Here is a 26,413-nt window from a genome sequence, read left to right on the forward strand (position 1 = left end):
TACCATATTTTGAGCCTCCAAAAGGAGGACACTCCACAGGGCCCCGGCCCCACCCCCACCCCCGCCCCAACTCCGCCCCCTCCCCTGCTTCCCGCGAACATTTGATTCGCGGGAAGCCTGAAGCAGGTAATGGGGCTGTGGGGGGAGGAGGTGTGGCCCAGTCTGGCCCCCCCCCCGGCCTCTCCAGCTTGGGTCGGCTCGGGCCCTGGGGTGCCAGCCCCGGGCCCGAGCACCCCCGGCCCGCCCGGCACTGCCGGTCCCCGGCCCGGCCGAGCACCCCCGGCCCGCTCGGCATGGCACGGCCCCCAGCCGAGCACCCCCAGCCCGCTCGGCGCCCCCCGGCCCTGCCAGCCCCCGGTGCTCAGCGCCCCCGGCACCGGCGGCGCTCGGCCCCACTGGCCCCCGGCGCTCGGCACCCCCGGCCCAGCCCCGCCGGTCCCGATTTTCCCGGACATGTCCGGCTTTTTGGGATTTCCCCCCGGACGGGGATTTGGAGCCCAAAAAACTGGACATGTCCGGGAAAATCCGGACGTATGGTAACCCTAAATAAGCATTTCCAAGAAAATCCAGTGACTTGATCTAACAAAAATGAATGCAAAGTTGCTGGTGGGGGAGAGGGGGGGAAAGGTTCCAAGTTTGCAATTAACTAGTTTGTGTCAGCTGGAATGGCAATGCTCTGCTGGGTTTTCAGTACCTTCCCAGTTCTTTGAGAGCCTGGAGTTCTTGAACTATAAAAATACAAAATCTAAACATTCTGCATGGGGTTCTGGTCAGTTTTTACTCAAAACTCTTCCATCTCCAGCCATCCACTGCTCCTGTTTGATTTCTCTGCATCTGAACCAACAGGAATCTATCTGCATTGCCCAGGACGCGGTTTGAAACCAGCTTTGTTTCATCACCTGGAGCAGTTTTCTCCATATCCCATCACCTAGAAAGCAGCTTCTCTTTCTGTTTGTCACCACTTCCACCACCCAGAGGCAAGGTTGTGATCTGTCAGTCAGCTGGTAAAGGGAGACTTGATTTCCAGAGCCTCTGACAACCTGCAGTAGAAGCACTTTCCTCAGTAATCTGTTGCCTGATATAAGGGCTTGATCCGAAGGCCGCTGAGGTCAATGAAAACAACGAGGAGTCCAGTGGCACCTTAAAGACTAAGATTTATTTGGGCATAAGCTTTCATGGGTAAAAAAAACCCACTTCAGATGCATGGAGTGAAAATTGCAGATTCAGACATTATTATTATAATACATGAAGAGAAGGGAGTTACCTTACAAGTGGAGAACCAGAGTTGAAAGGGGCAAATCAGTAAGGGTGGATGTAGTCCACTCCCAATAATTGATTAGGAGGTGTCAATACCAAGAGAGAGCAAGCTGCTTTTGTAACGAGTCAGCCACTCCCAGTCCTTATTCACACCCAAATTAATGGTGTTAAATTTGCAAATGAATTTTAGTTCTGTAGTCTCTCTTTGAAGTCTGTTTTTGAATTTTTTTTGTTGAAGGATAGCTACTTTTCAATCAGGCTTCTGTATGTTACCATTCCTGATGTCTGATTTGTGTCCATTTATTTTTTTACGCAGAGACTGTCCAGTTTGGCCAATGTACATGGCAGAGGGGCATTGCTGACACATGATAGCATATATCACATTAGTAGATGTGCAGGTGAATGAGTCCCCCCCAATGGTGTGGCTCATGTGGTTGGGTCCTCTGATGGTATCGCTAGAGTAGATATGGGGACAGAGTAGGTAACGAGGTTTGTTACAGGAATTGGTTCCTGGGTTAGTGTTTCTGTAGTGTGGTGTGTAGTTGCTGGTGACCATTTGCTTCAGGTTGGGGGGCTGTCTGTAAGCGAGGACTGGCCTGCCTCCCAAGGTCTGTGTGAGTGAGGGATCATTTTCCAGGATAGGTTGTAGATCGTTGATGATGTGCTGGAGAGGTTTTAGCTAGGGGCTGTACGTGATGGCTAGTGGTGTTCTGTTATTTTCTTTGTTGGGCCTGTCCTGTAGTAGGTGACTTCTGGGTACCAATCGTGTTCTGTCAATCTGTTTCCTCATTTCTCCAGGTGGGGATTGTAGTTTTAAGAATGCTTGATAAAGATCTTGTAGGTGTTTGTCTCTCTCTCTCTCTCTCTGAGGGACTGGCGCAAATTCGGTTGTATCTTAGAGCTTGGCTGTAGACAATGGATCATGTGATGTGGCTGGATGAAAGCTAGAGGCATGTAGGTAAGTATAGCAGTCAGTAGGTTTCAGGTATAGGGTGGTGTTTATGTGACCATCACTTATTTGCACTGTAGTGTCCAGGCTGAGGTTGATGGTGGAGTGGAAATTGTTGAAATCCAGGTGGAATTCTTCAAGGGCCTCCTTTCCGTGGGTCCACATGATGAAGATGTCATCAATGTAGCGCAAGTAGAGGAGGGGCGCTAGGGGACAAGAGCTGAGGAAGCATTGTTCTAAGTCAGCCATAAAAATGTTGGCATACTGTGGGGCCATGCGGGTACCCATAGCAGTGCCACTGACTTGAAGGTATAAGTTGTCTCCAAATCTGAAATGGTTGTGGGTGAGGACAATGTCACTAAGCCCCCAGGTGTGCGGAGGCCTCATCGGGGATACTGTTCCTGACAGCTTGTAGTCCATCCTTGTGTAAAGAGCTTCTATATCCGTGGTGTACATAAGTTATGTTTTGTTTTTTTAATACAGCTTCAAACCAGCTGCCTTCTGAAACAGAAGAGATACCTGGGTTCAAAAGTTCACTATTTTATTATCTTATTTCATTAGCATTTTCAATCCCTGAAACAGGAGGCCTGAGTCTGACCTCACACCTGTTCTCCAACAGTGCCACTCTTGTGGCATCAGTGGATTCATGCCCAAGTTACAGCCATGTAAGTGCGAGCAGTATCAGGTCAAGCTTGATATATTTAGTTCCAAGTTTCAGTTTACTGCAAAAACACCACACACAAAAGAGACGCGTTTCACCCTTGGGCTGTGAGACTGGGAAGTCCCAGTGCAAACGCAAATTGGGATGAATCAACTGAGAAATGAGCACATTGCAGTAGCACATGGCTCACTTCATTAACCAAAGCAGGGTAGAGTGTTCTCGGGAATCAGCATTTAAGCAGTTAATTTCTTGATTGGAAAAAAAAAAAAAAAAAAAAAAAAACCCAAACAACAAATACATCCCAGAAAACATGGACTTGTTAAAGTCATTTTAGTTCACTAGCCACAACATTTCTACCCCTCCAGCCCCAAACACTGACTCTTTGTTCATAATTTCCCCACAGCCAAAGGGCCAAAGTCGGCACCTATCGGAGACCATGTATTTTGTGCCTGCCTATCCCAGCCCTGAATTTGTCACAGTCCATTTATTTCCCCTGTTAAGCAAACAAAATTTCTTATCTATTAGCTGCCATACAAAGCAGTTTATTTTACAAGGCCAGTCTCGTGCTTAAAGGCAGTTTCAGTACAAAGCCCAGTGAAAAGTGGAAGGGGAAACCCAGCCTGTTACTAGATACCAACCACCCTTCTCTCCACCCCCCCACCCACACACACACCTACCTACCTCCCAGGAACCCCTACTGCTTAGTCAGTCTGAAAGTACAGCATTCTAGTATAGCTGTAGACCAACCATCTATTTACCCGTACGTATGTGAAAACCAGGACCCACTTTTCAGAAGCGCTGAGCCCCCACAATTCCAGCTGAAGGTAACACAAGTTGTCTGTGCTCAGCATTGGCCCTCAGCATCTCAGAAGTTGGAAACCCTCAATTAAGACATATTGAAAAGGTTGGCCTAAGTCACTTTGATTGATCGGTCCATCAGCCCTCACAGAGAAGGCGCCGATCACAACAATCATTCATGTTGTTCTAGCCAGTCCTTCAGCCACCTGGTAGCCAGCCTGCCCGTGGCAGTTGGCCTAAGTAACTTGCTGAAATTCATGCAACAAGCCTGTGGAAGGCTACGGAAGTTATCCAAGTCTCCCAGCTCTCATCCACTGGATCATTACTTCTCTATATTGAGTATCCAGAAAGCCCTCTGTACATACAGCAAGAGCTATTTTATAGGCGTCTCTTTAGAGATGCTTGGTGCAGGTTTATGGCAAAAGCAGTAGCTGTCTGTGGAGGCCAGTATTTGTATTATTGGCCCAAAACGTGGTTATGTCTAACTTTTCTCACGCTGGGTTTAACTTCATTTGTGTACGTCATGGAATCTCCTCCACCTCTATACATAGCTTCCTGTCTGGGATGGTGGTGCAAGAGAGAATCCCTAAACATAATGGCAGATGTTCTCCCATCCCCTCAATGACCCTATTCCCAGGACGCAGGGCTTTTCTTCTCAAAAACAGGTCTCCTAGTTCCTTCTGAATATTTATTTTGTTTCTTTTTTTTTTTTTTTTTAAGATGGTGTGGGGTGGGGGTCTAGATTTCAGGGGAAACCTCAATTCTTCACATGTCAGGTGAACATGACCTCTTTCAGATCAGACAGGAAGCTGTCAGCCCCCACTGACAGTTGCAACGGCAGAGCAAGCTTCCACCCGTCATCCCATTTCCCCAGCGATAATTTAAGGCAGTGGTTTTCCTACGTCTCCTTTCTGTGGGCCTCCGAGAGTTACTCTCGTCCATCAATCGTCCTCCCCAGTTGGTTCTCAACGGGTTTCACTGGGGTTCTCATGCAGTGACCTACAGATATATCCGGAGTCTGCCACAAATATATTAGTAAAAAGCAGTCGTATCAGGGCAATAGCACACTGGAAGTAGCTCAGTCGGAAGAGAGGGATCTCACACACTACCTCCCGTTGTTTATCCTCAGGAAATCCTTTGGGTTCCGGTTCCTATCAGGCTGGCTAATGCAGCTGTAAGCCTTGCCCAGGAGAAAACACATGACCTCATCTGCCTCACCAGAAACTGACAAAGCCACCACACTGAAGAAAAGCAGCTGCCGAAGAACAGACACTGCACTAAAGAGGAAAATAAATCCACTCGGAGGAAGCCTAAAGACTGTGTTAGCCTCGGTCTAAAGGCAATATAACCTAGTGGCTGCTTCCAATCTAGGCACTATTCCCACCCGCACCATGTGTAAATGCTTTGGACATGAAAATTACCACCACCACCAAGTGGCCTCAGTCCTATACAGTCCTAAGAGCTCCTTTCACTGCAGCAAACGCAAGGGGATTTCTCGTCCTATGTGTGCCCCTGTAAGGAGAGCAAGAGTCAGGGAACCTCTCCGAAAAGAAATGGCCAAACCATCTACCACGACCCTGCTTACTTGATGAGATATACCAGAGGAATCAATCTCCATACACTCCCACAAGCTTTGCTGAAGCTTATCTTTCTAGCAAGGGAATCTAGGCGTTTCTTGGCCCGCAATTCATAAGACAAGTTTCTTGACACCAGCTTTCCCTTCTAGTAAGATCTGAAATTACTGGAACATTTCGCTGATAAATGGAAAGTTCCATTTCCATCAATTCAGTTTAGTTTAGTTTAGGGAAACAATTTTTTGGGAAGTACTGAAAATGAGGTAATTTTCAGATAATTCAGATGGGACAAACCTCTGGACACAGGGTCTAATTTCAACACATTCACCTAAATGAACATTGATAAGGTCACTTGAAGGGAGGGAGGAGAGGGGAAGGGAAAAAAACAAAACAATGAATCTAAGAAGACAAATATGGTATGCTCAACAAAGCAAACTATGTCTAGAATAGCAATACTGAATTTTCAACTTGACTTTACCAAACTTGTTAAGAGTTTGCCTGCTACTGAGTGAAAGTTCTACAGTAAAATACTAGGCAATTAAAGTAACCCTCTGACATCAGTGGAATTGTGATGAAAAGTAAGATTTAGCCCAAGAGGTACAACTCTGAGATGTAACATCACTGCTTGGCCTAACAAGCAAGCAATAATGTGGCCTTGTCCTAACACTGCAGAGAGCCTTTATATAAGCAGGATAATCAAAAATATTTTTAGAATATTTATAAAATGGTTATTTTCTATATTATTTCTCAGCACTGAATTGTTTTTTCTTAAACCAAAACAGTATAATCAGTGCCCAGCCATACTTACTTTTGACAACCAAATTTTGTTACTTTTGGAGAAGCAAAACTAGAAGAGAACCCTGGCCTTGTTAGTATTAACCTGTCTAGTATTAAGTTCCCTAAAGATATGCTTTGTTGATTTTTATTTCTCGTGCCACAGTACAAGGAAATAATGTGAACTGCAAGAGCACATGGGGCCACAAAATTACCATCGTGCAGTTAGACACCTGGACGCAGTTACTGCAATAGCCAGGAAGCAAAGAGAGAGACCAGTAAACACAAAGTCCTTTAAAAAAGTTCTATTCCCATAGTTGCCTCAGTTTCAGTGGGATGCAAATTAGTTACACAATGTGGGTCCAATTCTACAAGCCTGTGTGCATGCAAGTAGTCGCCACTGTTACCAACAGGAAGGCTTGTGTAAGGATTACTCACACCAAATCAGCTTGCAGGACAAATTGTACTCTTGTTTCACACACACACACACACACACACACACACACACACTCTCTCCCATTGACAAAAATAGGACTTTTGCCCAAAGAGGAGGCAAAGTTATTTACTAAAGCTACTAGCTTTCTTAAAAATCCACAAGTGTAACAGATACATTTGGAGAGTTTAACCTCTGGGCTGCAGTTTAATGTTTTTTTATTCAGTAACAGAACTTCCTCATACAAGAATAGCCAGTATATTACACTGACAAACATGCATAATTCATTTTGTCCTCTTTAAGAAGTTAAGCCTTTCTAATTTAGTCTTCATGAACTGCATCGCTGTCATTGATTCACTATTTCCTATTCGGAAAGGTCAAACTAGTTTTAAAAGGTTAGCCACAGTACAACATTAACAGCTCTTAACAAGTTGCTTACGCACATTTTTTAAAGTGCCTGCCTATAAACATTTCCACTCAAAGTGCAGATCAAACTCTGAGGTGACACCAATACAGTGTTTGTAGAATAAACCCCCCCCAAAACACTCCCAGCTGAAATGCAAAACCAGTAACACTATAAGTAAGTGAGAGCTTTAGGTGTGCCCTTTGTTCTTTCCCCCACCCCCCCATTATATCTGTATCTACTCTTTTCACTGTCGAAGCACTAAAATAAGAAGTGATTTGTTAAACAAAGGGTACGTCTGCTTACCGCCGAACATGGAGGTAAGTATAATCGATCTTCTGGGATCAATTTATCACGTCTTGTCTAGACACGATAAATCGATCCCAGAAGTGCTCGCCATCGACACCGGTACTCCTGCTCCACGAGAAGGGTACGCGGAGTCGACGGGGGAGCCTGCCTGCCGCATGTGGTCCCACGGTAAGTACCTTGTAGTTCGAACTAAGATACTTGGACTTCAGCTACGTTATTCACGTAGCTGAAGTTGCGTATCTTAGTTCGAACTGGGGGGGGTTAGTGTGGACCAGCCCAAAGTTCTGACTATAGGCCCAAATTATATGTTCTGTTACTCTGCAATCTGAAGCCACTAGGTTTGCAAAGCAGAAACAGGACGGAATCTCTCTAGTGGTGATGCACGAGTCACAAAGAACATACTTTGACTTTCAGGTCACACGCTGAGTTTCCTTAGCTAGCAGGTATAAAATACCACCTTTGTTTGCACAGAGCAAGCGTGACCAGGAGTAACAGGGACACACTGTGTAATTTTTGCAGTCACTTTTCAAATTAGAACTGCTCTTCGGATCTTTTCATAGTTGTAAGGCTTTTGCAGATTCAAGAAAATAAGGCAGCGAGCACCATATTTAGATCCTCCTACAGACCACCTGATAGTTTTAGGCATACTGATGTGCTAACAGTGGATTTTGATTTTGTATATCATCTTTTATACCAATAGTATTTCAAAATGCTTTTAAAAAAAAACAGAATGAATTGGCTTTGGGCAATTATTGGCATCTCCCACAAATCTGAATACAAGATTAAAAATACATCACCAAATTCTGTTCATAATTACTCCTAGGCAGCCCCACTGGAATCAAACAGAATCAATCACACAGGTACAACAGCAGAATTTATCCGACTGTTGCCAAACTACTCAGGATCATTTTAAGGTAAGCCAAAATGTTTGTAAGACTAAAGTTGATATAATGGTAAGAAAGTATTTAATACAATATAGGAAAGATGTTTTGTAAAATATTTTGCTAATGTTATCTTTTCTTTCTGCAGGCCACCTTTAACAAAGCCAGAGCTCCTAATCCTTACTAAACTAGTTCGTTAGAAGAGTTAGTCCCAGTGCGGTTTTAACACCTAGGTTTCCCACAGAGTTACATTACAATCTAATCCTTCCTAAAGCATCTGGATTTCTTATATTGTACTGGGAATGGATCCAGAAACTACAAGCTGATCTGAATGCATTAACAAGGACTGGATGAGATCTTAGTGTTACTTCGTTAGAAAGAGATCTTACTGGGACAAATAAATCCAGATTTCATCAGCAGTAATATCATAGCATCCAATATCACTCTGTAAGAGAAAACTAAATTATGTAGGATTCCTATGTTTTATCGGATCCAGTGCCAGATACAAGTAGAGAAAGCACACCAAAGCACTTTTAAATTTGAAATAAATAAACAAACATACAAACTAGTTTTCAAAGAATTCAAAAGTCCCAATCCTGCAATTGGATTTGCATGTGCAGAAGGTTATAACAAACAGAAGTGGATAAGTTCATAAAGCAAGGCCTGGGCCCCCTTGGTATTTGCACATTCAAATACCAACTTCATGCAAAAATTACAGCAATTTCAAACACCAAAGAAGGCATTACATGGTGTCTTCACCTTATTTTATGAAGATCTAGCTCCAAACAGCCATACCTGGCCATACCAGGAAACCACCATACATTTATTATACTACCCCAGTGATCTCTTCTAAAGCTTTATCTACACTGGCAACTGAACAACAAAACTTTTGTCGTGCAGAGGTGTTAAAAAACACACCCCCGAAAGACAAACGTTTTGTCCATGAAAAGCGCCGGGATGAACAGTGCTTTGTCAGCAGGAGCGCTCTCCTGCCGACAAAGCAAATGCCGCTCGCTGGAGGTGGACGTTTTTTTGTCAGCAGGAGAGCTCTCTCCTGCCGACAAACAGCAACTACACTGCGCACCGGTTAGCAGCACAGCCTGGGGGCCGCAAACAGGTTTCAGAAGGTCTGCCAAACAGAGCCAGTATTAGAGTCGCTGGGGCCCAAGGAAAAAGCCATAGCCCCGCCACACCATGCAGGGCTGAAGCCCAGGCCCCCGAGCCCTGATACCTGGGGCTGAAGCCGAAGCCTGAGCCACTTAACTTTCCGGGCCCCCCGTGACATGGGGGCCCAGGCAATGGCCCTGGCTTTTATCTGCAGAAAACCAGTTGTTGTAGCCATGGAGTTTTTATAACAAGTTGGGGGTGAGGGGAGGAAGGGGCTCAGGAAGAAAAGGGTTGAAAACCCCTACTGTAGATTGACCCTCAAGAAACCTGAGGGAGGGGAGGAGAAAGAGAGAGACTCCAGCAAACTAGCTCTTCAGTTTTATTAGTTTTCAAGACTCCTCCCAAGTCTTAGTGATAAACATGAAGATGATGCAAAATTGCTACTGTAGCTCAGAACCTCTAATGCCCTTCCTAACCACGTCAAAGGGTATAAACGTTACATCCTCCTGGGCAGTACTCATTCATCACTGTCTAATCGATGGCTTAAAAACATTCAGTGCTGGGCAAACTTGACTGAGCATGAGAAACAGGAGCCCCATATTTTTGCAGGCACACTATATACACCTGGCTGCAACGATTGCTCCATCACATACTTCTCACCGTGTTCTTAAACCAGACACGTAGCAGTGGAGGAAGTGAGTGCCATGGAGACAAGTGTACATGTATGGGTATACACACACACATCCCTTGGCAGATGGATTGTCATTAACCTCTTCACTAAAGGAGCAGCTTCCTTCCTATTGAAATCCTTCGCTCACCTGCCTAAAAGGAGCTGCAGGATTAAGCAGCCTTGGAGGCCCGGTCCCTGCACTACACTGAAAACCCTGACCCCATCCCCATGGCAGAGTCATGCTCCCATTGGTTCCCTGGGCAGGTCCCCAGTGTGCCGGTTGCTGAAACTAGCACCAAATAACGCTGAAGTGGTCCTTACGTGATCTGTCAACTCCGCACAGCAGGATATTTGGGAAGAGAAGAGAGGCAAGAATATTGCAGCGAATAGCCACTTCTCAGGCCCATCCTCTCCTCATCCAACCTAGCCATGCCTTGGCCCCTTGGAGGGCTTCCACGGTCTTCAGGACAGTGAGGGAGGAGGAGAAGAATCATGCTGGGGAACTGCCTCCTCTCTATGCACTTACCATGCGCCTTGTACAGGGGTTTTATCAGAACCCCTTTCCTTTCTTGTTCCTCTCCATGCCCTCCCAGCAGAGGGGGACAGAAGGCCCTGAGGAATTTTATGTTTCTTTCACCCAACTAAGCCACTAGCAAAACCTGCCAGGCAAGAAACCGTTCCCTTTTCCCCCCGCCCCAAACCTTGGAAAGTAAAACACATACTTTTCAGATGATCCACAATGAAAAACAGGTTTTGATTTAAATAAATAATCAGGCTACGGAACAACACGCTGTTTCGCAATGTTAAAAGAAAAGGGGTCTTCCAGTAGCGTAGGTTTTCCCCATGCTTGGGGGCATATATTTAAAATTTGCTAGAAAGACCATCTTTATCCCAAGGATGTGCCTTTTGCAGTCCTAGAAGGATCCACTGAAATTTAGCCAATTTATAATCTTCTCTCTTTTTTGGAGGGGTGGGAGAGGAAGTGTAGCTTGCAACTTCTTAGAATTTAGCAGCTGAAATCTCCACATGCCCTGGATCACGTGCCCTCACCTCGGAGCTCCTCAAGCCGATCAGACTGAACATGCACAATCCCCACAGGGCGACCGAGCATGCTCCAGCACACACCTACCGGTGTTCAAAAGGACCTTCCCTGTAACACTCCCAGCCAGGGTGGGGCCATGCACATGAATTGAGAGCTGAGGTCCTGTCTCTCCAGTACTCTCAATGACCTCTCTGTTGGCGCCCAGGCAGCGTGGAGGAGTAAGCCATCCAACTGAAATACAGAGTGAGAAAGAGCCAGACTGGGGGGATGGAAAGGAGTGGACAGACAACCTGATGAGTTGTGGAGTGGTTGAGCAAGAAGACTGGAGTGAAGATGAGAAACCTGAGGAGCGGTGACTGGGTAGGCAAGGAGAATGGGACTGTGAGGAGGAGCCAGGGATGAGAAACAGGGACAGGAATGAGTTTGTGGGGACAGGGCAGAAGGGGGGGGGGGGGTCAGGCTTGGGGGGAAGCGAGAAGAAGAGTCTGTGCCCACTAGAACACACAAACCTCTAAAGCCCAGGATGGAACCCAAGATTCCCATGTCTCACCATTCCTTTGCTGTCAGCAAATACCTCTGAAACCCACTAGCAAAACACATCACATCCCATTTTAGTGCTGGTCCACACAGAAGAGGACAACCAACTACAGCGATCAGTTACTCCATTAGCTCAAGTGGCAGAGGTCTAGGTGGTGGATCTAAAGGTTACAACCCTGCTGATGTCCTATGCGGGTGTCAATATGATGTCACATGACAGAATTTCAAGCTGAAAAAAGAGCTTATTTTAAAAAAAAATCCCTAGGGAGTTACACAAAAGACTACATTCAAAGAACGTTATTAAGGTTGCAAAGTCAAGCACTCAGAAATTAGGATATGCCAGAATTAAGGTTGCCTGGGCAACCTTAATTCAGACCTCTTGTACGTATGCACTATGGTACAATCTTGAATTACGTGATCACATAATATTTTTTCCACAGACCCCTGCCTCATTTAATGCACATGACAGACCTGCTCTCAAAATGAATTAGGAATGTATAGTAAAAGAGACTGTTTTCTATAGGATCCCTACCTCATTTGCTGCAGAAGTTGGAAGACGTGTAATAAACGAGGCAGGGGAATGGAGGAAGTTGCTGAACGCTACTCTGGAGAATCTGATTCTATCCCTGCCTCTGACCCCGAGTTCCTAGGTGATGCTAGACAAGTACGTCACTAAAACCAAACATTGCACAGGTTGTTGCTGTCACAGCATATTCCTCATTTTCTGGCTGCCCAACTTAGGGTACCCAGACAGCAAATGTGAAAAATCAGGACACGGGATGGGGTTAATAGGAGCCAATATAAGAAAGAGACCCCAAAATCGAGACTTTCCCTATAAAAATCAGGACATCTGGTCACCCTAGCCCAACTTGAGACCCTTAAGTGCGGAGAGCTCACAGCTGCCACTCAACTCAAGGGGAGCTCTGCTTTGAATATCTAACGTGCTATATAAAACTAAGGACTGTGAAAAATCAAGTCCTAGTCATGTCAGGTTAGGCATCTAAAATTAGTAAAAATTTTCCCTTAATCTCTGTGACTTGCCCCGCCCCCCTGTAAAATGAGGCTAATCGCATCCCCTCACCTCACCGGGGTGTCGTGAAAATAAATCCACGAATGTGGTGATGAGCACCATAGAAAAGCCCATTGGAAATTACTAATTCTGCCTTCAGAGCAGGGTTAGAACACTGTGTAGCAGATAAGTCCTAGGCCCACACACTGAACAATGAGAAAGCCACATATTGAATAGTTTTTCATTTACACGAGCACCGTCCATCCTGTGCACTAAACGAGGCTGTCAATAAAATACCACGTGATCATGTAATTAAAGACAGTCTCAGAAAGCAGATGCACAAGTGGACTGAATTAAAGCAGGCGGCCTTACAGCTGACATTTCCCAACCTTCTAGTGCTTGACTTTGCAACCTTAATAATGTTCTTGTACCGTAGTGTTGTGTGTAGTATTGCATATAAATTAAAACCAAGAACCTACATTCATGCAAGCTTGCGGATAAAAGTCCTGAAATGCAAAGGGTTAATGCAAAAGGTTAATGGTACGGCAGATTGTGTGGCCCAAATTCTGCCACATCTACATTCTTGATCTCACAGTGTCACCTCCAATTTGGCCCAGTATATATTCAAGTTTGTGTTTAACGGCCCAGGGCAGTGTTTCCCAACCTGGGAATGCCAGACAAGTCCCCGAGGGGGTAAGGCAGGAGGGGGTAAGGCACAGAGAAAAGGGTGGTGCGGGTGGGGAAAGCTGCTTGATTGTAGCTCTACCCCACCCAACCGAAATATGCTTCAGAGTTATCTGCTTGACTCCAGCCCTGCAGCTGCTCCTAATGCAGTTGGCTGTGTGGGAGCAGTTCATGTGCACATACATGGCTGGAGGCTTGGGCTAGTGGGCTACCGAACTAAAAACTACTACTAACCTCATCACCTTCCACTCTAAGTGCCAAGCACTTTTCTTTGACCTCGTCTGCTATAACATATAGAGGTAGGTGTGTGCGTGTCTTTATAGTATATAATATCCAAACCAGGACACTCTCCTGCACACACTTCACTTCCTGGGGAGAGGATAAATGTTAATCATGTTGCTTAACAGGCTACTAAAAAGCTCTCAGATACTACGGTGAGAACTGCGGTATGAGAAACGACACCGAACTGTTTCCCTCCAGTGGTACTAGCTCAGCCACAAGAACACGTATTCTCCCAGGCTCACGGGACACAAATCAAACAGCAGTGACTGGGGAGCAGGGGACAGGTAGAAACCAGAGGATAAGAAAAGGAAGGAAACAGGACGCAGAAAAGAAAAACAATGAACATGGAGCAAATGCATAAAGGGCGGGAAGAGATAGTAACTATACCAAGCATGGCATAGTATGGGGGAAGTTGTGGGGGAAAGGATGAGACTGGAACCTACAGAAGAGGGGGCCACACACACGAACCAATGGCTATAGCCAAATACAACATTCCCTACTCCAGCAAGAGAGCCACCAAAGTCAATGGGCAGTTTGCTTGCATAAGGACTACAGAATTTGGCCCAGTGCAGAGTTATGCAAATCCACACCAGCAGAGGGAATAATTAACTTAAAACCCTGTAGTGTTTACCGCACATACATAAAAGCAAATATTATAAAGCTAAGTTTAAAAAAAAAAAGTGACACTCCTCTGCTGCAGGTCTGCCACATGCAAAGTCTGAAGTTGTAATGTTCAGCGGTTGCAGAACTTTGATCTGAACTTGGGTTTGGTTTTTAGTTGAGCATTAGGAGAGCGTGAAGACAAGGCATGAGACTAAGGGGCTTGTCTACACTTAAGGAGCTGCAGCTGCACATGCTGCCTATGCCAATGGGAGAGCTTTTCCCCGTTGGGGTACGTACTCCACCTCCCGCAGACGCCATTGACGGGAGTGTCTACACCAGGAGTTTGGTTAGTATAACTGCATCACCCCTGAGCAACGTAGTTATGCTGATCATAAATTTGCAGTGTTAGACCAGGGCTTAGTTGAGATAAACCCTTGACTATAGTTAAGAACCTCTGAAAATCAAAGACAAACAGACCATAAATGAGGACATCCCTGCCTATTCAATCGCATGTGTTTATGTTAAGATACTCTGACTTGGAACCTTTACACTTTTAATCTGAAGTGAAGATTTGCTTTGCCTCCCACCTCAAACTGCCTAAAGCTGCATTCCCAAAAAGCAATAAAGCAGTGCTTGCCCTGCCCTGCTTTGCCATAATTACATTCCCAGGGTGCTCTGACGGGCCTCCGACCTTCAGCAGCCCAAAAAGTCATAATGCATACCCAGGAGTGCCCCACTGCCTTTATTTTTAAAGGGATTCCTGATTTTCTCTCTCTCCACCTTCACTTACTCCTTAGTGCAGACAAAGTGAAGCCAGCCTCGCTGTGAATCATACATCAGACAGAGTTCCAGGAAATTTCCCATCTGTTACGTGCACATAGAAAGCAGAAGGGAATGAGAGGGGAGGAGGTGAAGAAATTGGAAGAAGAAAGAAAGCAACGACAGGGTATCAGAAGGCAATAAAAGACAGCCAAAGGTGAGCAAGACACGCAACATATCAGAGAACCACCAGTGCATCACTCCTGGACATTCATTATTATAGCATCCAGAAAAAAAACCACATCTATTAGAACATAATCTATTGCCGAGCGCAGACAATGAGACAGCATATGGGCTTTTAACCTGAAGGACAGCAGAAAACTTAACTGAACTATGCTTCTGCCTTAGCTCAAAATAAGGCAAGTCGGCTGACCTTCAGGGCATGCTTCAAGGCCCATTTACTGAGGCTTTTAAGAAGGGGCTGAGAGGAGCAGGTTTGGGGGGGAAGGAAAGTTTTGTTGGTAGCTGTTGGGCTTGCTGCTGCTTTAGATCGAGTGGCACAAATATTACTCAAACAACAAAGGAATCTAAACTGTAGAAAAGAGGCACATCTGGACATAAAAGCATGGGCTAAGAAGGAAATCTGTGGGCTCTTTGAAGACATTAGTGCTAAACACTAATTTCTTTCCTATGTTTTTAAAAGTAAATCACAGAAACTGTTCTTCCCACCAACCCACATCACAAAAGACACACTGATGTTGATGGAGTTACATTACAGTATCACTGGTTTTAAGATGGTCAAACTCTGAGCTCAGTTCCCTGCATGTAAGCCTCGCAACTACTAACAAAAACAACAAGGAGTCCTTGTGGCATCTTAGAGACTAACAAATTTATTTGGGCATAAGCTTTCGTGGGCTAGAACCCACTTCATCAGATCTCCTCAGTCCATGCATCTGATGAAGCATGATATAGCCCACGAAAGCTTATGCCCAAATAAATTTGTCAGTCACTAAAGTGCCACAAGGACTCCTCATGGTTTTTGCTAACACAGACTAACCTGGCTACCCCTCTGAAACTACTAACAAAACTCCTAGAAGGCAATCTAACTAAACCAATCAATTTGGTATTATACAATGAAATAGCTTCATAGCACAAACACAACAAAGTGTAACATGCCCAAGAAGTCCAGGGTAGTAAACTCAAGATAGTGAAATTTAAGACAAAACAAACCATGGTTGTAATTTACTGTCCACTTATTTTTTAATTCAAGCACCATTCTGACAAATCAGCCGATAGCCGATTTAAAACGCGTATGCCAACTTCTGTACTTTTAGATCTTTCACATTCTTAAGGATAGTAAGAAAAACTTCAGGAGCCAGATTCCAGCTTCATTTGCAGGATGTAAAGTCAGAAATAACACTGACGCCAAAGGAATTTGCCCACATTCACACCTGTGACAGTTAGATCAGACAGTGACCTAAGTATATGTTTTGTTGGTCGCAGGATAGGTGAGTGAGGAAATATCTTTTACTGGAAAACACACTGCTGTTGCTGTAGGATTTCGGAGGGGACATGGTTAACAGAGCCTAACCACTGTGCAGCATTAGTTCATTTTAAGTCATCTGATTTGGACAATGGGTCAATCCTGCTTATTTTAGTCATTCAATTTACCTAACTGATTTCAAGAATATGGTGAACAAGTTTTGCCCATAAAAGGAGAATGGTCCAAGTTCATTCATACAAGTGGTGTAAATCTATTTATTTCAAAGGACACTTGTTCTTTTTTTAGACCTACTATTTTTTTTTAAACCACTAACACCTAAAATTACTATCGTTAGAAACAAAAAATATTTCTCTAATTCTTCCATTTGACAGCACTTTGTGGGAGACAGCACTGTATAGACAGTCACCTTCCCACTTTGTTTCTGTGGCTTTTCTCATAGCAACACTAGTTTTAAGAAAAATATGATTGCAAGACCACAAAACATTCCTAGGGAGACTCCAGTGTAGTATTGGAAGCTGCTTTTAAATGCACTTTTTAAAACTGATTATATTTCAAGCTGTCTGTATCCCTTAAAGTAGATTAAAAATTGTGTGCATCTGATTCCTCCATGTACTGGGCCCAATTCTGATCTTACTAACAAAGGTAATGTCCTTGACTTCAGCAAAATCACTTTAAATTTACACTTATGAAATTAAGATCAGAATCCTGAAATGTTCTACTTATATGTAGTCAGAGTAGTGGAACAGCTCCAAAATAAACTACGTATTCTGACTGTATCCTCTCCCACTACTGGTAGTTAATTTCCTAACATTCTTAACTTTACATAAGAATACATCTACAGCAGGGGTTCTCAGACTTTTGTACTGGTGACCTCTTTCATACAGCAAGCCTCTGAGTGCGACCCCCCTTATACGTTAAAAACACTTTTTTATATACATTTAACGCCATTATAAATGCTGGAGGCAAAGCGGGGTTTGGGGTGGAGGCTGACAGCTCACGACACCCCCCCCCCATGTAATAACTCACGACCCCCTGAGGAGTCCCGACCCCCAGTTTGAGAACGCCTGACCTACAGGAAAAAAAACTGAGCCAAGTTCAATTATCTCAATGGTCAATAATCTCAATGTTGCTAAGGGAAGAAACACTTATTATATATATAAGCTGTGAGATGCATGTGAAAATGGGGTTTTAATATTCATTGACATTTATGAGCCTCTGGCAGAAACATCTAGTTGAGAAGTGACAGCATCTGTCAGAGTAGCTTTAACCTCATGTCAGACAATCTTCCTCCCATTTGAATAGTGGTACTGAATTTTTCCGCAGTGCTGCTGCCATGACATGCAAGTCTCTCGAAAGACCAACGTTTCCAGAACCCACAGGATGGGGCAGCGGAAGAGGCGTCTCTCTGAAGATCTCTTTGCAGAGATCCCCACATGTTGCTCCCTCCAGGAATAGGCTATAGGAACTGCCTCCAAATCTGGTAGACTTCCTGGGATCCCTGAGGCACTAGACACACCTAGACAGAAGCCCTGCACCTCCACACCAGCTCTGGAAACCTTCCTCACTCCTTAATAGGAACTCCATCTGGCTGCAGTTGCAGCCAGAACCTCAAGAGAACAATGCAGCCCAAGGCTTTTATTTTCCAATGTCTCTCTCTCTCTTATGGCCATGCTGCCTTCCTGAGCCTGCACAGACAGTTCGAGTGCCTCTGCTGCTGCTGATTGCTTAGCCAAACAGAGTAAACTAGCAAGACTCCAGCCAGTTGCACTGCTGCTATTCGGAACCCTGGGAACCAAGAGAATCAGTTTCATGCCACTTGGCAAAACTGAAAGCAGTAGCAGAAGCAAATACAGGAATTACTCATCGTAGAGGATAACTCAAAAGGAAAGGCTGGGAGACAGAATGGCAAACCACCACTACCTCCCTACCCCAGCCAGTAAAGCAACAGCCAAGAAGCTAGTCTCCACTCTCAACCCCTTCTCTGTGGGGAAGACTGGGAGAGAAGAGAGAAAGCACCTTCATCCTTCCAGCACCTGGGGGCAGTGGGAGAGCTTTAAAATTTGTCTCACACCTTCTAGCCAGAAACTGATTCAGCACATGGAGAAGGTCCCCACAATCAGTGCCCAGGGACATCTTCCTGGCAGAAACTCCAGCCTCCAGACCCTTCCCAACACCTGGTGCCTCACCACCGCACTGCCCCTGGTGGACCCTCTCCTACCTTTATCTTTCACACCTGCCTCTAGCTAGTAGAGTTTAGCTTCCAGCTGGTAGGTACCCGGCACGTTTCTGAGCCCCAAGCCAAGCAGGTCAGAGAAAATTCCATTCCAGGATTTTCAATCATTCTTTTCCCCCCTTGTGTTTTAGAGGAAGCTTCCAGTCATTTCAGGCTGGAGGTTGCAGTGCAGCCCGAGGCATCCACCAGTGCTGCGGCTAACACTGCCTAAATCCAAGCACTAAAAACAAGACCATGCTAAGATCCTCTTATAAAAATTTAACACTTTGCACTCATGAAAAATTCACTCTGTCGGAGAGATTACAGTCCGTCCTTACGGATGGTGAATCTCAGTATCCCTGGAAGATATTACACAGAGTGTATTATAAAGGTGGGGGGGGGGGCATACAAGGGGGTGGGGAAAGGAGGAGGGTTTTTTTTTTTTAAAAACCTTTAATGTTGTCAATAAACTAGACATTCTGATTTTTTTATTTGGGTCACAGAGGAGCGAAAGAATGCTTAATAGTGCTGTACAATATTTATTTGGTATAAACTACAAACAAGACAAATGTGTAAAAGTCAGCCTCCAGTGACAATGCAGGAATAGATCTCGGGATCCCCGAGAGTCTTAGCATTATTGCAATAGACTGTGTCCATTTATTTAGGAGTGTAATTTCTAGCACAAGGCAGAGATAACAGAACCCACTGGGATTACATCGGGATTTATATTTTTATACACGTGTATTGTAAACTGAAGAACTTCTGGAGGCCAAATTAAACCACTCAGCTATAGGTTATTTGGTTAGTAGTATAAAATTGTTCCAAAATTGTTGCTATTGGATCACTGGACTTAATTAGTTTGAGAGAGAGTTATGGGCTATATTTGAGGCACTGGTTTGACTAAAGTGTGCCCATAACACAGCCGCTCTGAAAAACAACAATGGCTAGTCTGCCTGACCACAACTCCAACACTCATACAGAAACTGTCGAGTCTGCCAGTTCTTGAAAGAAGCCTTTTCACTCCAGAACCGTAGTCTCAAGCAACCACCGAAAAAGAAAAACAAAAAGAAATCATCATACCTGGCCTGAATATTCCATAAGGGCTAATGAATTACATAAAAAGCCCCCCGAGTTGAATTCAGCTGCGGCAGATGGGATACTTCTTCCAGCAGACGTTTTCTTGGTATGGCCAAACAAAAAAAAGCGTTGAGCCAGCAGAGAAGTATTCCTAGATTTGGCACAAGACTGAGTTAAATTCAAGTCAAAGTCTGGGAGACATATTTCAGTGCATTTCAACTAGAGCCGACAGCTCTGTCTCCGCAGTTTTGAAACGTCAAAGGTGACCACTAACCGTATTTTCTATTGCGCAATGAAGTTAACCCAATGTCTCAGGCATAAATTTAAAATAGACCACAAAAATGTGCAGACTAGCCATTATTGTTTTCAGAGCTGCTGCGTTATGGCCACACTTCAGTCAAAACCTTTGTCAAACCAATGCCTCAAATATAGCCCTCAACTCTCTCTCAAACGTAATTAAGTCCAGTGATACAATAGCAACAATTCTGGAACAATTTTATACTACTAACCAAGTAACCTATAGCTGAGAGGTATAATTTGGCCTCCAGAAGTTCTTCAGTTGTCCTACAATACACGGGTATAAGAATATAAACCCCGATGTAATCCCAGTGGGTTCTGTTAGCTCTGCCCTGTGCTAGAAATTACACTCCCAAATAAATGGACACAGTCTACTGAAATAATGCCAAGACTCTGGGCTCTACCCAATTACTGCTGCACAGGAAAAATGACCAATTACAAAATTCAGCCCAAGCAATGAGGTTACAATGAAAATCTCAAAGCAGTTTCAATGGTACTGTGAAGGTCTTTAACATACTACACCTCTACCCCGATATAACGCAACCCAATATAACACGAATTCGGATATAACGCGGTAAAGCAGCGCTCCAGGAGGGCAGGGCTTTGCGCTCCAGCGGGTCAAAGCAAGTTTGATATAACACAGTTTCACCTATAACGCGTTAAGATTTTTTGGCTCCCGAGGACAGCGTTATATCAGGGTAGAGGTGTATTTGGAGACAAGACATACTTACCAGACCTATTGGTTGGCACCTTTACAACCTGCTTTAAATTAAGCTGTATATCCATGTTCTTGAGATTAACCAGTAGCTAACTGCTCTTACAGATGAGACGGGGTCTGTCAAAACTTAGTAGTGACAATTGTTCAGATTCAGACACCAAGTCTGGACACAGATTAGGAACATATCAATTTAAGAACACTAGTGTGCTCTGACCATAATTAGGCTTGAAAGGATTAGATTTTTGTCAGTAAAGGTAAATTTCACTGTTTACATACAAACCAACAAAAAAATATTTCCATTGATAACTGAAATTGACAGATAGGCACATTAAGAAAAATGCTACTTGAGAAATTATTAGAGTTTGATTTAAGGATATTTACTTTATATATTTTGATATGCGATGTTGACAATTGGAGTTTTAACAGTTATAAGGCTTTAACTTTTTGAATATCAACATCTACTGTCAATACATTACTGTCTGACACCCACGTTTAATTTCCCGCCACCGTAAAAATATACATTGATAAAAACTTAAACATTGGAAAAAAAGCTTAAAATCCATGTGACCCAACTGTGAAAATTTAAACCAATGTTAATTATAAAAAAAAATAAAAATTGAATTTTGCCAACCCTATCCGTAATTAAAGACATGCAAAAAATAAACCCCTCAAAAAAATAGAAATGTTTTTTGTTGTTTTAAGTCAAATGAAGTCAGCTTATTTTTGTTGTTTATAGGCACTAATGTTTACAATGCAAACACTGCAGCCTTGGACATCTGAAGAAGAATTAGAAGGCGAAACTCATTGACTTAGTTTCATTGGCAAAGCAGAATGAAGTCCCAAGCATTAAACACCAGTCAGTCTTAAGACCCAATGTATTAGGAATGCACAAGGATTTTTTTTTTAAAATATACACACTTTTAATATGACAAAGTCGGAAAGACTTATTCTAAAACCTTTTTTCCTATGAAGTAATGAAGACTTGTTATAAAGTACAAAAATGCACAGTTCGGGTCCTGCTAACAACTTTAACTGTAATCTCATCCAACAACCCTGTAATCTCATCCATCCTGAAACTACAAATTAACACCCCTTTAAAATTTGGGTGAATCTGAGCCCTTTAAATAGGGTACTGTATGTTTAATGTCCCTACCCACCTGCAGAGGCAGCTTTTCAGAATCTTTCTGACTATGTGCAGACAGTTTTGACCGAAGGAACCATTCACCACTGCTCTTTCTGCACCTTGTGTATTAATTTATAGTGGTGTACAGGAAATGCAAAATATTACTGTTTTGATTCGGTAGCATTTCACACCCTCTTTACGCCAATGTAAATGGCTAGACAAGGTGCAGGGCAATGGTGACTCAGGCCCGGAGAGGGCAGCTGGGTAGTAGGTCAGAGAACTTCTAGAGCCTCTCTTCTGTTTAATAGACACAGTCACAAAATGTGGACAATTACCAGAACAGCTTTTTCTACAACTGCCTCACTCAGTTTCTTCTCTTAAGCAGAGGTCCATTGACCACTGAAAAATGACCCAGGGAACCACCATACTGCAAATAAAGAATACCCGATCTGCATTTGCAACATGAAACAACCGCTCAACCCCATGTTGAAAATGCACACCTACCTGATCTCCCACCCACTGCACACAGGCCCCTGACCAAGAAACGGCTGCTGGTACAATGACAGTGAAACCCCCCCCACTAAAGTGTCATCTGTCGTCCTCAATACTCAGTCCAGAAACATCCCTCTTCCCCATCAACTCCTTTACTATAAACAAGGCAGCACAATCTAGATCAGACCTCTCATATATGCAGGGGTTGTAATACCCCACAATGTCACCCCAATGCACTTCAAAAAAAGAAAAAAAGAAAAGAGACTATGATACATGCTCACCTTGCTTCTGAAAGTACAAGCACGCCACACAACATACCATTGAGCATATCATGTTACCATATCAGATACCCATGTAAACAAGGAAATCATAAATTCCAACAGGAGGTGGACATACTGGGTCAGAGTTGAGATTCTCCATAGAACCTTTTCCACACACTGACATTTTAACACCCCCACTCCTCCCCCTCCCCCCCGCATCCCACTGTAACATTAACTTAGTATTTCTTGGCTTTCAAATGTTTCATTTTGTGACTACACATTTCTCATTTTTTTTCTGTATAAGTCTTTAAACCATACCGCCTCTTTAACAAAGTTCAATTCCTATTATCTGTTATTCTAGGACAGTGGTTCCCAAACTGGGGTTCGCGAACCCCTGGGGGTTCGCAGACGTTACAGGGGGTTCGCCAGAAAAATTTCACTAATGGCGGCCAGAGGACCCCGGGCATTGGAAGCAGCAGGTGGGATCCGGTTGCAGGGCAGACACCCCAAGCCCCAGGGAGAGCGGGGTAGGGCAGTTGGGCAGTTTGGGCTGGCAGCCTGAGCCCTGCCCCCATCAGCGGGGGAGCCAGCAGCCCGAACCCCATTGCTCTGCATGGGGCTGGCAGCCCAAGCCCCAGGGAGAGCGGGGCCGGGCAGTTTGGGCTGGCAGCCCAAGCCCTGCCCTCATTAGCGAGGGAGCCGGCAGCCCGAACTCCAGCGCTCCAATCAACTTTTGGCTGAGTTTAAGAAACAAGTACCCACTTCTGACAATTTTGTTACCATTTTCAACAACATATGTATGCGAGAAAGCGTTTTCCTCGTATGCAAATCTGAAAACCAAATTCAGAAACAGACTTGATGCCAAACCAGACCTGAGACTTTATCTTTCTCCAGTGGTTCCGGACGGACTTCCAAGAGCTATGCAGAGCAAAGCAAGTGCATCCATCACACTGAGGAAATTTAAACTTAAATCCCTGGAAATATTCATTTTTAGGAGGGGGTTCACGAGATTTCACAATTTAGTGAAAGGGGTTGTTTGCGGGCTGTTAAAGTTTGGGTACCACTGTTCTAGGACAATCTAATGCTGAAACCATGAAATAGCGATGCAGGGCTTCTAGCCAGATGTAAATGGCTTTTACTGGGTTCTAAAACAAGAAAACAATGGAAATTCTGTCAAAGATCAGCAAAGATTCACAATATTCAAGAAGATATATCATCTAAGTATAGCTTCAAGATGTTTTCATAACAAGTAAACTGTAAAAAAAACCCACCCTAGACCCTGAACAGATCTTTACATCAGGTATTGTAAATGGTTAGCTAATCAGAAATTTTCTTCCATAAAGATTTAAATAGTGTCCAATTCAGGTCCTTTTCACATCACTGGAAGAATCACAATCCAATTGCCCACAACTTCAGAGTGTAATTAATAACGGATTTGTACTCTGCAGAAAGGAACAGCTGTTGCAAAAAAACTACCTGGTCGAACAGCTTGCAAAGGCTAATTTGCTCCAGTGTTACTCTGTATTCTAGCAAACTGGCTCCAAACTTGCTCACTTTTGAGCTCAGCACTCTGCTTTTACATTTCATGTAAATGTAACCCCCATTCCTTTTCTGTGCAAGCACAAGGGTATGCTAGAGGTTCTACTGTGAGCTTCTGAAACCTCAGCTTTTCCCCCATGCACACCACTGCCTGGTGTTAGGAGCAATGTCCCCCTGCGGCATCCTTGTCCACATTCCTAGATTGCTACCAGAGAGACACACAGTATAACATACGCTAAGGGCCACCTCCAAGAGGCAAGTCCCTGTTTTACATGACCATGTAAATTATCTCCAAGGTTCCTGGCACAATTTTCTTTGACCTTTAAATTCCTCCACTACCAGGCATCCGATTTTTGCTGGTTTGTTGGGAGGTTGCTTAAGACAGGTTTCCCATTCCAGACACCTTCGGGTCCTTTGCCTGCCCTGTAAAGGGGATGTACAGCATGTGCATACATCATGCAGTTGGCATCTGAAGAAGTGAGATTCTTACCCACGAAAGCTTATGCTCCCAATACTTCTGTTAGTCTCAAAGGTGCCACAGGACCCTCTGTTGCTTTTTACAGATTCAGACTAACACGGCTACCCCTCTTATACATCATGCAGTTAGCTGCCTTGGTTCCTAGTCCCATTAGCCCCGTGATACCTGCAGGCATAGCCTCAAAGAAATGCAGAAAAGTCCCCTTATTAAGGCTTTGTATTCAGTATCAGTGACCACTGGAGGTGACCATGTGCTTCTGGCAGGGGGAACAAAAGAAAGCGATGGCACAGACAATCAAAAGACAGATGATTATTTCTGCAGGGTCAGGAGGAATTATTCACCTGCCAATCCCACATCTAGCCTGGTAGGTTACAATCAGCATTTAGGAGGAGGGGAAAGCAGCCTGGTTTTTGTTGTTTTTTCCATCCTGCACCGTGCCTGCAGGTTGGTGCATCTGGAGGGGCTATCAGCTCCCGGGCTGAGTCCATACACTGTCCCTTGGCGGGACCGCATTTGGGGGGCCGCAGGAGGAGACCTGTGATCAGCCCCTAATCCGGGGCAATGCCCAGTGCCTTCATTTCATTCTCCGGGGGGGGGGGGGCAGGCTGGCGAAGGGGGTTGCGGGATAGGTACCTTCCCATCACTGCACTGGGCCCGAGGATTGGGGGGCAGGCGCCCCAGAAGCGGGTCCTGCCCCCGCTGCGCCTCTGAACAGCGAGCACCAGCCAGAGAACATGGGGGAGGGGGAGAGTTGTACTTACAAAGCGATTAATGCTCCAGCGAAACATTGCGAGGCGGCGGCTGAGGCTCAGGGATTCCGGCAGCCAGATGGTCCAAGCCCCTGCAGGGAACCACTGCGGCGGGCGGAGCAGCGCCAGGGCCGGCCACAAGCTTCCCACCCCCCGCCCCACCACGGTCACCGGCGCGCAGCTCCCAGCCGCATCGCCGCCCCGCGCTGCGGGCTCTCCTTCGCCTCCCGGGGCGCCGCCGCTAGGCTCTCCCCGGGCGCTGCAGCCGGGAGCCGGGCACCATAGCCAGGCTCCCCACCCACCGGCTCGGCTCCAGGGCGCTGAGACGGCGCCGGGGACTGAGCGGCGTCTCCCTCCCGCCAGCAGCGGCGGCGGCACCGGATACCACCCCGGGGCCCTGCTGCCTGAGCTGGGAAGGGGCCCGTGCGCTAGGGCGCAGCGCCCCCACCTCTCCAAGGCTCAGAGCGCACAGCGCGCAAGCGGCTTCCCGCACTGAAAGCGCCTCCGAGCCCCCCTCGCTTCGCCCCTGCGCCCAGCCACCCCTCCTCGCTTACTTCCACTTTCTTTTGCTGAGTAAAACGCACCTCCCCTAGAGCTTTTGCCTCAGGGGGCGGGACCTTCCCCACCCTCCCGAGAGCAGCCTGGGATGTGTAGTATTCACCGCCAGCCTGAGAGCAGCGGCGGCTCCGCCCACGGCTCACAAACATGGGCAACAGATCAGCCCTGGGAGGGGGTTGAAATACCGTTTCTAAACGTGCCCTCCAGCAGAGCTGATACCGCTGGAGCAAACGTAGCTCGGGTGACCAGATGTCCCGATTTTATAGGGGCAGTCACAATTTTAGGGTCTTTTTCTTATATAGGTTCCTATTACCTCCCCACCCCCTGTCCCGATTTTTCACATTTGCTGTCTGGTCATCCAAAACGTAGCAGCTGCTGCAGGGCAGGGGTAGCCACCAGATCGCCTGAGTTTTAGATTATTTGAAAAATAAATACAAATAAACCAACATCATCTGTTTTTTCTATTGTAACCCTCTATGTTGGCAACCTCAGTCCGGTCAGTATGGACACATGGTAGCTGTACGGGTTTCTTTGCATGTCTCTAGGGCCACCTCCGGCTTCCTTTTCTCACATAAGAAATGCTTCTGAAGGGCCTACACACATGGGTAAAAATTATTCATACAAATGAGCACTGCTGGACAGACGTGCCAAGCCCTTGTATCGACTATTTGACA

General features: G+C 45.2%; 1 protein-coding gene across 1 annotated transcript in view; it reads right to left on the reverse strand.

Annotated features, from left to right (window-relative positions):
• ATP11C (ATPase phospholipid transporting 11C) overlaps nucleotides 1-25,706 on the reverse strand; it is a 117,033-nt gene extending 91,327 nt beyond the window's left edge. Inside the window, exon 1 of the mRNA XM_054039197.1 lies at nucleotides 25,194-25,706. Within this exon, the coding sequence (XP_053895172.1) occupies nucleotides 25,194-25,220 (27 nt within the window). The 5' untranslated portion in view covers nucleotides 25,221-25,706. The remainder of the gene's footprint in view (nucleotides 1-25,193) is intronic.
• Between the last annotated feature and the right edge of the window lie 707 nt (nucleotides 25,707-26,413).

Source organism: Malaclemys terrapin, chromosome 9 (genome assembly GCF_027887155.1).
Source record: "Malaclemys terrapin pileata isolate rMalTer1 chromosome 9, rMalTer1.hap1, whole genome shotgun sequence".
Classification (NCBI taxonomy): Eukaryota; Metazoa; Chordata; order Testudines; family Emydidae; genus Malaclemys; species Malaclemys terrapin.